At 45.2% G+C, this 12,353-nt stretch overlaps 1 protein-coding gene across 2 annotated transcripts in view; it reads right to left on the reverse strand.

Moving 5' to 3' along the window:
• The window catches only part of rims4 (regulating synaptic membrane exocytosis 4), a 50,468-nt gene extending 38,754 nt beyond the window's left edge, over window positions 1–11,714 (reverse strand). Inside the window, exon 1 of one of the 2 annotated variants that reach the window (XM_055867806.1) lies at window positions 11,021–11,714. In XM_055867806.1, coding sequence (XP_055723781.1) covers window positions 11,021–11,159 — 139 coding nt within the window. In that variant the 5' untranslated portion in view covers window positions 11,160–11,714. Of the gene's footprint in view, window positions 1–11,005 lie in introns of both variants that reach the window. The other variant, XM_055867805.1, reaches the window with a different exon arrangement.
• Between the last annotated feature and the right edge of the window lie 639 nt (window positions 11,715–12,353).

A 12,353-nucleotide genomic window follows, 5' to 3' on the forward strand; every position in this document is an offset into this window, starting at 1 on the left:
TTTCAATAGATCCCAGTTCATCTCCTGGAGGCGCTAGAAAACAGGCTTGGCATATAGATCCTCAGTAGTGCGTCAATACGAGTGGTAAACACGAACATTTGAAGCAAAAGATGATACTTTAAATACATTGGGAGAAGGTTGTGCGGTGGGTTGGATCTGAAGACACATTTCTTACATGTAGTCCATTATGGGACCCTATGAACACAGCTTAGACACTGACCTTGTGAAAGGTAATAGATACTTGACCTTTGAGGCATTGGTTGAGCTGAGGACCCAATAGAGAGGTATGCATTCATGCCATGAGGCTATGAAGTGAACATAGAGATAACTGTAAACTGACCCAGAAAAGACAATGCATTTCTGAATTCGGGATGACAGTACTTCTAGGTCTCAGGATGGCAGTAGTGATGCACTTAGCCATCCACCACACTTTGGCCTCATCCAGCAGCAACCCCAACAGCCAGATGAAACCCAACTGTGTGATTTGAGTCAAGTGCAACAGGGTGTGAACTCACAACCTTTCGCACCGTAACATAACATACCCAAGAAGCACCATCAATATCACTGACCCCGAAAAGCCAAGGCATTTCTGTTACCGCAACAACAGTACTTCTAGGTGTCATGAAGGCAGTAGTGATGCACTTAGCTATCTGCTCCATAACCAGAGGCGCCTGAGCAATGGAGCCAATGGAGCAGCTGCACTTCCACTTTCAAAATAAGAGTGCAAATGTATTGTTTTGCAGATTATCATACTCCATTGGGAAATCTGTCATTTTTTTATATTTGTAATGTTTTGAGCTATTCTGTAATACTATAGATATGACAATTTTATATATGATATAAAAATGTACAGATTCCATTTTGCACCCACTCCCCCAATGGACTCAAGATGAATGATTTTGAGCACTGGAAAGTTTTGCTTCCCTCCTGTGTGCCACTGTTTTAGTTTAGTTAGAAAGGGGTGGCAGGTCGCCTACTGGTTAGAACGTTGAGCAAGTAACCAAAATTTGCTAGGCCGAATCCCCGAGATGACAAGGTAAAAATCTGCCGTTCTGCCCATGAACAAGGCATTTAACCCACTGTTCCTAGGCCGTCATTGTAAATAAGAATTTGTTCTTAACTGACTCGCCTGGTTAAAAAAAAAGCACTGGTTGCACCACTGGTATTTAAAATGAAAAGGCACCTGCAAAATAAAATGGTTTATACATTTTTATTGATGGTGTTGGTTCAATGGTGCTGTTACATATCATTTGAGCTCCGTGCACCACCAGCAAATTCATTGTATCGTTTCACTTTGCCTGTTGGAACCAGACAGACTCTGCCTCTGAGTAGCCTTCCATCAGCCTATCAAAGGTTGCACCTGAGCAGAAAACTGCCTGTCCGGTAGCTCGCAGGGTGTCAATGAGTAGCTCGCAAGTAGATAGTGATATTAGGCCTAATATTACATAATTAAATCAGTTAACTAATTCTCCTCCCAAGCTGTTTACAGGTATTTAACAGCATTCTGCATTTTTGCCATCTACTGATGATTATTTTTATGATTTTCATGATTATGATGTTTCTTCAGCATTTGTTAACAGATATGTAGCCTACTCACGGTGGTTATTGTTCAAGAGGCCACTATAAAACAGAACGACAATTTAACAATCATTTGAAAATCATTGATAGTAGCCTTGTCCTGCAGGGACTATTCAAACCAGTTTGTTCTCTCTTAAAAAGGCAAGATTCGCAATGTAGGCTACAGTAGAATGATTTTTGTAAAAAAATGTGTGGTTTTAAGAACCAAAATGCAATTATGTTATGAATGTTCTTTGTTTTTAGTCATCAAATTTGGCCTACACAGTAACAAAATATGCAAGCTGTATATGATTAGCTTGTGAAAACATGTTTTAGTATGAAGTAGCTTTTATGAAACAAAAGGTTGGAGAACCCAAACTGTTCAAATATGACCCATATTACCGGAGCACCATTTTATTATTTCTATTGCAGATTCATGGGCCGCAAGTTATGGATATTTATATAGTTGCCCAAAAAAATGCCAATTGGATAATAAAAAACGTATAATATCTTTGCACTATTCTTTTTATGTGAACATAATCAATTACCAAATTTAAATGCAAAACCACAGTTTGCATTTTCAAGTTGACAGTTCTTGTTCAATGCCCTCACATGTTACACTGCCTTATTTAGAAAATTGTTAAAAGATAAATCAAAGTCACATTTGTAATTGTACTGCATTATTGTGACTGCATTATTTGTGACAAAAAAAAGATGACAACTTAATGTACAATTTAAAAAAGTTTTTTCTTAACCTACCATGGACAACATTCTAATTCAAATCCATTTTGGGTAAAACAATATTATTCCTCCCATTTACTATTTAATTTTTTCAATGGCATGCATTATCCTGGCCACATTCTTAATAGTTTGGCCTGTCATAGATCACTGTAAGTGGGATTGTCAGGGGAGGACCAGGATATTTGTGAGAGTCACAGAGTTGGTAGGGTGTCAGACCTGTCAATCGATCACTATGGGTGAGATATTCAGGGAAGGGTGTAGATTAGTAACCTAGTCAAAACACTTTTTCAATATAATTTTTTTGTGGAAAAATCTAAGAAATATTGTTGTCCTCTGTTCATAAATATGGATTCCATCTGTTAACCCTTTACACTCATGGAAATTGTGCTAAATAAAAATGATTCTTACAGAAGAAATATGAAATGCATATAGAAAAGATGGCGCTGACAGAGAGGGCTGCCTCGCTTTTAGTCCTTAGGAAACTTTGCAGCATTTTGTTTTTTTATGTATTACAAGCATTTCGCTACACTCACAATAACATCTGCTAACCATGTGTATGTGACCAATAAAATTTGATTTGATGCATAACCATGGTAGCTATTGAAAGGGAACAGTTTCGAGATTATGGGGACACAACAGTTCACCTGACACAAGACTGAATCCAAACATTGCGCTGTTGATTTGATGTGCATTTCACATTTACTGTACTTTTGTTGGTAGCGAAATCTAAAAGTACTCTGGATACATTTAGTAATATGATAAGAATGTTCATGGAAAATGTGGGGTAGGTGCAACATAAGACCAAAACATTTCAAGGGGTTGAGTAAGAGGACTAACTGGGGTCTTCAAGTGGCCACACACCTCTCCAATGTGTGTACAGTTCTTAAGTTCCTAAGTAATCCTAGCTGTACCGTTGAGGACCTAGAGCAAGCACACGTGTAGCTGTTTTGTTTGGAACACAAGCCTGCATCCCTGCCCTCACACAAAAACTGCTGTTGTTTACACAATCCAAAAACGGTCCATGATATATTGCAGTCTGGGTCAGGGGGTCACAAGGACTCCACAAGGGTGCGTGCTCAACCCCCTCCTGTACTCCCTGTTCACCCATGACTGCGTGGCCGTACACGCCTCCAACTCAATCATCAAGTTTGCAGACAACACAACAGCAGTAGGCCTGATTACCAACAATGACGAGACAGCCTACAGGGAGGAGGTGAGGGCCCTGGGAGAGTGGTGCCAGGAAAATAACATCTCACTCAATGTCAACTAAACAAAGAAGCTGATCATGGAGTTCAGGAAACAGCAGAGGGAGCACGCCCCTATCCACATCGACAGGACCGCAGTGGAGAAGGTGGAAAGCTTCAAGTTCCTCGGCCTACACATCACTGACAATCTGAAATGGTTCACCCACACAGACAGTGTGGTGATGAAGTCGCAACAGCGCCTCTTCAACCTCAGGAGGCTGAAGAAATTTGGCTTGGCCCCTAAAACCCTCACAAACCTTTACAGATGCACAATTCAGAGCATCCTGTTGGGCTGTATCACCGCATGGTACGGCAACTGCACCACCTGCAACCCCAGGGCTCTCCAGAGGGTGGTGCAGTCTGCCAAACGCTTTACCAGAGGCAAACTACCTGCCCTCCAGGACACCTACAGCACCCGATGACACTGGAAGGCCAAAAAGATCAAGGACATCAACCACCCGAGCCACGGCCTGTTCACCCATTCGAATCCAGAAGGCGAAAGTCAGTACGGGTGTAACAGTCCTGACCTGTTTTATGTTGTTTTTTATGTGTTTATGGTCAGGGCATGTGTTTTGGGTGGGCAGTCTATGTTATCTGTTTCTATGTTGGTTTCGGTTTGCCTGGTATGGCTCTTGATTAGAGGCAGGTGGTTTGCATTTTCCTCTAATCAAGAGTCATATTTAGGTAGGGCATTTTCACTGTTTGTTTGTGGGTGATTGTCTCTTGTGATGTCTTCGTTTGTGTTCGATATATTCACTTTTGGAGCTGTTGGGCTGTTCGTATGTTTCGATGTCCGTTCCTGTTCGTGAGTTTACGTTTGTCTATGTAAGTTTATGTTCAGGTTCCGTTGTACGTCGTTTTGTTATTTTGTAAGTTTTGAAAGTGTTTGTTTTCGTGTCATCAGTTTTCGTTATTAATAAATAAAGATGGCATATTTCCCGGACTCCGCATTTTGGTCAGAAGATCCTTCTCTCCTCACCTCTTCCGAGGATGAGGAGAGCGACACCTATGACAGAATCACCCACCAAAATACAGAGACCAAGCGGTATGGGAATGCTCGACGGAGCAATAAGGATTTCTGGACTTGGGAGGAGATATTGGACGGTAGAGGACCTTGGGCTCAACCAGGGGAATATCGCCGTCCTAAGGAGGAGAAGAAGGCAGCCACAGCCCAGGAGCGCTGGTATGAGGAGGCAGCGCGACGACGCGGTTGGGAGCCCGTGAGTAAGACCCAAAAATTTCTTGGGGGGAGGCACACGAGGAGTGTGGCAAAGCCGGGTAGGATACCCGAGCAAACTCCCCGTGCTTACCGTGGAGGTAGAAGGCGTCGTACTGGTAAGACACCGTGTTATGCGGTAAAGCGCACGGTGTCCCCAGTACGCGTGCTTAGCCCAGTGCGGGCTATTCCACCTTGCCGCACTGGGAGGGCTAGGTTGGGCATCGAGCCGGGTGCCATGAAGCCGGCCCAACGTAGCTGGTCTCCAGTACGTCTCCTCGGGCCGGTGTACATGGCACCAGCCTTACAGGTGGTGTCCCCGGTTCGCCTGCATAGCCCAGTGCGGGCTATTCCACCTCGCCGCACTGGCAGGGCTACGGGGTTCATTCAACCTGGTAGGGTTGGGGAGGCTCGGTGCTCAAGAGCACGTGTCCTCCTTCACGGTCCGGTATATCCGGTGCCACCTCCATGTACCAGTCCTCCGGTGGCAGCCCCCCGTACCAGGCTGTCTCTCCGGGTTCTCTCTCCTGCTGTTTCCTCCTCTCCAGCGCAGCCGGTGCCTAGACCACGCACCAGGCTGTCTCTCCTTCTCCTCCCTACAGAGCTATCTGTCTCCCCAGCGCCATCTGAGCCATCCGTCTCCCCAGCGCCATCTGAGCCATCCGTCTCCCCAGCGCCATCTGAGCCATCCGTCTCCCCAGCGCCATCTGAGCCATCCGTCTCTCCAGCGCCATCTGAGCCATCCGTCTCCCCAGCGCCGTCTGAGCCATCCGTCTGCCATGAGCCTGCAAAGCCGCCCGTCTGCCATGAGCCTGCAAAGCCGCCCGTCTGCCATGAGCCTACAGAGCCATCCGCCAGACAGGAGCCGCTAGAGCCGTCAGCCAGACAGGAGCCGCTAGAGCCGTCAGCCAGACAGGATCTGCCAGAGCCGCCAACCAGACAGGATCTGCCAGAGCCGCCAACCAGACAGGATCTGCCAGAGCCGCCAACCAGACAGGATCTGCCAGAGCCGCCAACCAGACAGGATCTGCCAGAGCCGCCAACCAGACAGGATCTGCCAGAGCCGCCAACCAGACAGGATCTGCCAGAGCCGCCAGCGAGCCATGAGCAGCCAGAGCCGTCAGCGAGCCATGAGCAGCCAGAGCCGTCAGCGAGCCATGAGCAGCCAGAGCCGTCAGAGAGCCATGAGCAGCCAGAGCCGTCAGAGCGCCATGAGCGTCGAGAGCCGTCAGCCTGCCATGAGCGTCGAGAGCCGTCAGCCTGCCATGAGCGTCGAGAGCCGTCAGCCTGCCATGAGCGTCGAGAGCCGTCAGCCTGCCATGAGCGTAGAGAGCCGTCAGTCTGCCATGAGCGTCGAGAGCCGTCAGCCTGCATGGACCTGCCAGAGCCGTCCAACCAGGACCTGCCAGAGTCCTTCAGCTGGGATCTGCCCCTTGTCCCGGTGTTGCCCCTTGTCCCGGTGTTGCCCCTTGTCCCGGTGCTGACCCTTGTCCCGGTGCTGCCCCTTGTCCCGGTGCTGCCCCTTGTCCCGGTGCTGCCCCTTGTCCCGGTGCTGCCCCTTGTCCCGGTGCTGCCCCTTGTCCCGGTGCTGCCCCTTGTCCCGGTGCTGCCCCTTATCCAGGTGCTGCCCCTTGTTCTAGTGCTGCCCCTTGTCCCGGTGCTACCCCTTGTCCCGGTGCTGCCCCTTGTCCCGGTGCTAGCTGTTTATTTAGGGGAGGGTAGTGTTAGGGTGGTCATTAGAGGGGGTAGACAGAAGAGGGGAGTGACTATGGTGGTATGGGGACAGCGTCCTGAGCCGGAACCACCACCGTGGTCAACTGCCCACCCGGACCCTCCCCTGGACTTTGTGCTTGTGCGCCCGGCGTGCGCATCTTGAGGGGGGGGTACTGTAACAGTCCTGACCTGTTTTATGTTGTTTTTTATGTGTTTATGGTCAGGGCATGTGTTTTGGGTGGGCAGTCTATGTTATCTGTTTCTATGTTGGTTTCGGTTTGCCTGGTATGGCTCTTGATTAGAGGCAGGTGGTTTGCATTTTCCTCTAATCAAGAGTCATATTTAGGTAGGGCATTTTCACTGTTTGTTTGTGGGTGATTGTCTCTTGTGATGTCTTCGTTTGTGTTCGATATATTCACTTTTGGAGCTGTTGGGCTGTTCGTATGTTTCGATGTCCGTTCCTGTTCGTGAGTTTACGTTTGTCTATGTAAGTTTATGTTCAGGTTCCGTTGTACGTCGTTTTGTTATTTTGTAAGTTTTGAAAGTGTTTGTTTTCGTGTCATCAGTTTTCGTTATTAATAAATAAAGATGGCATATTTCCCGGACTCCGCATTTTGGTCAGAAGATCCTTCTCTCCTCACCTCTTCCGAGGATGAGGAGAGCGACACCTATGACAACGGGTGCATCAAAGCTGGGACCAAGAGACTGAAAAACAGCTTCCATCTCAAGGCCATCAGACTGTTAAATAGCCATCACTAGCCGGCTTCCACCTGGTTACGCAACCGTGCACCTTAGAGGCTGCTGCCCTATATACTTGGAATCACTGGCCACTTTAATAATGGAACACTAGTCACTTTAATAATAACTTTAATAACATACTGCTCTGCTCATCTCATATGTATATACTGTATTCTATGCTACTGTATTTTAGTCAATGCTACTCTGACATTGCTCAATCTAATATTGATATATTTCTTAATTACATTATTTTACTTTTAGATGTGTGTGTATTGTTGTGAATTGTTATAGATACTACTGCACTGTTGAAGCTAGGAACACAAGCAATTCTCTACACCCGCAATAACATCTGCTTAATCTGTGTATGTGACCAATCAAATTTTATTTGATGTATAGCATGTTACTGTACAGCTTCTGCATTCCAATTTAGGCATTTATCAGTGCCCAAATCTGCCATTTTCAACCCGTATACTGGAACGAGTCTAAAGGGTTAAGAAAAACAGTGTAGAAAAAACATTTAAAATGCAAAAATAGTCTGGGTGCACCACCAAGCGTTTTCACCCCCACTTTCAGACAGTCAGGCGCCCATGTGCAAAACACGATGTCAATAATGTTAGTACTGTTACATTTTTAAGCCCACCCTTAAGGAAATCAACTCTACCAACACTGAAAAACGATGCAATGCAAAATATCACAGGAATCGGTAGATATAATGTACAGTATGTTCCTCAATGGATTGCCTCTTTTCACCACTGACTAGACCTACTTTTCTGGGTTGTTTCTCCAACATGGCCACCAAGGGAACCTTTTTTCCTCCATGTTCTAGCCCTGTCTAAAAACATAGACCTGACTGATTGAACAACATAAAATGTTCAGTTTCCTCTGGATATAACTGATGTGTAATTAATAGCTTTGTCATTACCTGCACATTTATAGATCACCAGAACCAATACAACAGTCGTTTCATTTTTTCATAAATGTGTGTTGTTTCTATATTGTGCCCAATTTCTCCTCTTAGAAATTGATTTATGTTAGGTATTAGTAGGAGGGTGCCCTGGGGTTATTTCCTTAATTAGTCCAATGTTGTTGGTTTTTTCTGTTGTTTCATCCAATGTTCTGTTAGAAACGTCACAGCGTTCTTCAACTCCTGTGTAGATATTTAGAAATGCTGTTTTACTTTTCTGTCAAACCCAATTTGACAGATTTGGTGGATTTAGAAGCATCCCTCATCCATATGAAATGGCATATAGTACTGCATCTATATGACAGTATCAAATATTATGCAACAGGATTCTTTCTATGACCTTTTAATTTCCTCCGTACCTCTGTTTTTATTTGTTCCCCATTTTCCTCACTTTTGGCATTAAAATGCTGCTCGTAACAATTGTGCCCCAAATATAATCCCAAATACAGTATATTCATATTTATTCACTTCTTGCCCTGGCTGAGACATGATGACAGGGGTCAGCGATGGTTTTCAAGCTGTAATCAAGGCTGAGTGCCAGTACATGTCTCAACAGGCAATAATCCTCCCCTCTGGCTCCCAGCACCACTAGGTCCGCTACACTATAGCCACAGCAATGCATTCTGCCAGCATTAGCTTCACAGTAGCATCACTACCATATGCTCACCTGCTGCATTCTATTCCGGTGATTCTTACAGTACACGCAAGAAAATGACCATGATGAAAAGTCTATGTCTGCTGTCTGACAAGATTAAGTCTAATGAGATGCGAGTTATGGAAAGCTGATGAGATCCTGAGATAGAGATACATATAATACATGTAGGCTACATACGTAGATCAGTGACCATGGGTTTTAACTATACATGAAAGGATTCAATCATATAATAAAATGTCTGCCGTTTAATCAAGTGTAATGACATACTAGCATGGAAGGGCTGATGATGAAATCCAGAGATTTCTATTTGTGATAGATCTCTGACAACGGGCTGCTGTGTGTGACTCTTCTGACTGTACGTAGAGCTTGACGGGGAGGTGCAGTCTGATGTGCTGTTCCTGTTGGCGGTGAGGTTTAGCTGGGGAGATGTGATGTCTGGCCTGGTAGCACTTTGTCTCACATGCAGATCCCCACAGTCTGACAGTCAGAGAGGGGAGAGGATATGGAGACATATACAGATACTGTATACCTGTACAATGCCTTCAGAAAGAATTTACACCCCTTGACACATTTTGTTGTGTCTTTAAAAATGAAAAAATGTAGATTTTGTGTCATCAAAACATCAAAGTGGAATTATGTTAGATTTTTGGGGGGAAAATTTATATAAAAGGAAAAGCTGAAATGTATTCAACCCCTTTGTTATGGCAAGCCTAAATAAATTCAGGAGTAAAAATGTGCTTAACAAGTCACATAATAAGTTGTGTGGACTCAATCTCAATAATAGTGTTTAACATGATTTTTGAATTCATCTCTGTATCCCACACATACAATTATCTGTAAGGTCCCTCAGTCAAGCAATGAGTTTCAAACACAGATTCAGCCTCAAAGACCACAGAGGTTTTTAAATTCCTCGTAAAGATAAAAAATAGCAATTTAATAAATGTTGAATCCAGGCTGTAACAAAACAGAATGTGAAAAATGGCAAGGCGTATGAATACCTTCTGAAGGCACTGCATACAGTGAAAGAGAGGGGGAGGTAGAGACATAAAACCGGGGAGATTATGGAGATTGAGATATACAATGAAAGAGAATGGGAGAGAAGGAGATGGAGACAGTGAAAGAGAGGGGGAGATGGAGAGTGAAAGAGGGGGAGATGGAGTCATGGGGAGATGGAGAAAGTGAAAGAGAGGGGGAGATGGAGACAGTGAAAAAGAGGGGGAGACGGCGACAATGAAAGAGAGGGGAGATGGAGACAGAACACACACAGTAAAAGAGAGGGGAAGATGGAGACATACACAGCGAAAAGAGAGGAGAGATGAGATAAAATAGCGACAGTAGTGATCTCACAATCAATTCTCTCTACCTTCACACTTTTGGCTGGCAATGTGCACCAGGGAGAGTCCAAATCAGCCTAAATATAATGACAGCGATAGATTGAATGAGAAGTGAAATGATGAGGGCATATTTGTGGCTCAACTCAACAGAGGAGAAATTAACCTGTAATCAGTGGGTGTTGAACTTGAGAAGTGTAGTTTGTCAAATCGCAAAGGAATTAGCATTTCAATTGCGCATTCAGACACAGACCTACTACTCTCTTTTCCATGCGTCCGTCTGATTACAGTAGTTAAAGTAGCCAAATTTTGTGTGTGTGTTGGCAGCAGTCATGGGAATAGTTGGGCTTATGCATCCAGCCATTTATAATGAGATTGGGGTGGATAAATAATTTCTCAGTCAGAGAGAGATTGAATTTCTTTGTGCTCAAAGCACCACATTAAAATGGCAGTTCTAATATTTGCAATGCATCAAGTTGGATGACACCTATAATATTCCTTTTGGAGCTGTTAGCAGTCACCCATCAGCCATTTGCAAATGTATTACACACTTACATGGTGGCAACATTTGATCAGAAGCTATGTTCACTATACATCAAAATATCTGCCCAAATGGTTTATTAGACATGCAAACCACCACTAAACCATAAGACTCACAAATACACTTGAATTGAGTTCAAGAGAGGGATACCGACATGCATAACCATGCTCCTCTCACAAACTTTCACAACCTTGTCTACCAACCTGTCACAACAACTATGAACTACTACGAGAAGCCCACGAGCAGCGAAGATGGAAATGATGGAAGTAGTGAATGAGGAGGCCCGTGGAGGCTGCTGCTAGCACCTTTAGGCTGCTTACCGACATCGTCCTCATCAAAAGAGTTCATGCAGGGGAAGTAGATGGCCAGGGCCTCGAAGGAGGCCGACAGGCTGATCCGACTCTGCGAGCGCTCCATGTAGAGCCCAGGTGTTGGTGCTGGCTCAGCCGGCTTGGCCATCCTCGCCTGGGCATTCTTCACGCGGAGCACGGCACGCGGCGTCTTGACAGACTTTCACAGGCCCACCAGAAGAGAGAAAAATCCCCAAATCACCTCTTTCTCTCCCCAAATGTCACTCTCTCTCTGCACTGGAAGGCCACCGTATATATCCGGCCGTATAGATAGGCTTCTCTCCAAAGTTGATAGGTTTCCACAACTTTTGTTTGGTCAGACTGGGGTGTCCTGGTGTGTTGTGGGAGTGTCTGCTCCGAGGGTAGTCGCTGAGGAGAGGAGCAATGCTGTCCTAGAATGAGAAAATAGAATAATTCTGGGGAGAATTGAAAGGAAAAACAGACTCTCAGTTCAGTGGAGTCTGTTGTTTTCTTGAAGAGAAGGTATATTCCTACGTAGCATGCTCTATTGATGTAGCTTCACCCAGGGTAGGGTTCTCCTGTGCACTGCAATGGCGTCGGTGTCTGTCTGGTTGCTCTGGGTGATAAAGATCGGAGGAGAGAGGCTTTTACTATTTCAACAGCTTGTGCTTGACTCAGTTCATTCACTGGTAAGTCCTTTGTGGAGAAAGAGAGGGGAGGAGAGAGAGCAGGCTGTTGCTGGGATTTTGCGGATCAGCCAATAGGAAAGCCGATGTGGGAAACTGGGTGTGGTTTAGTGCTGTCAGCAGAACTCCCCCGGCACAATGGGGCTGCGCAAGTTTATTACATCCCCTATCCATCTTTCGCTCTCACTGGCTCTCTTTTTTTCTCTCTCTCTCTCTCTGCATCTGTCTTTCTCTCTCTCACTCACCTTCTCTCTCTCTCTTTTCTGGACTTCCATTTGTGTCTCCTTCTCTCTCTCTTGCTCTGTCTCTCCTCTTTCTCTCTGTTACTATTTTTTAGTACCTCTATCTCCACCCGTCATTGTTCAGCCCAGTGTTGCTCAACCACCTCCATGTCAACATTCAAACACCGCGCCTTCACTTGCAAAATGTTTGCTCCGCCGAATAGCATACCACATCCAATCATCCGCCTAGCGTTGGCTCTTCCAGCAGCGGCCTAACATGTGACATGTACAGTACATTTGAAAAGTATTCAGACCCCTTGACTTTTTCCACATTGTTACGTTGCAGCCTTATTCTAAAATTGATAAATGAAACAATTTCTTCATCAATCTACACACAACACCCCATAATGACAAAGCGAAAACAGAAAAACCTTA

The sequence above is a fragment of the Salvelinus fontinalis genome, chromosome 18 (assembly GCF_029448725.1).
Source record: "Salvelinus fontinalis isolate EN_2023a chromosome 18, ASM2944872v1, whole genome shotgun sequence".
Lineage (NCBI taxonomy): Eukaryota > Metazoa > Chordata > Actinopteri > Salmoniformes > Salmonidae > Salvelinus > Salvelinus fontinalis.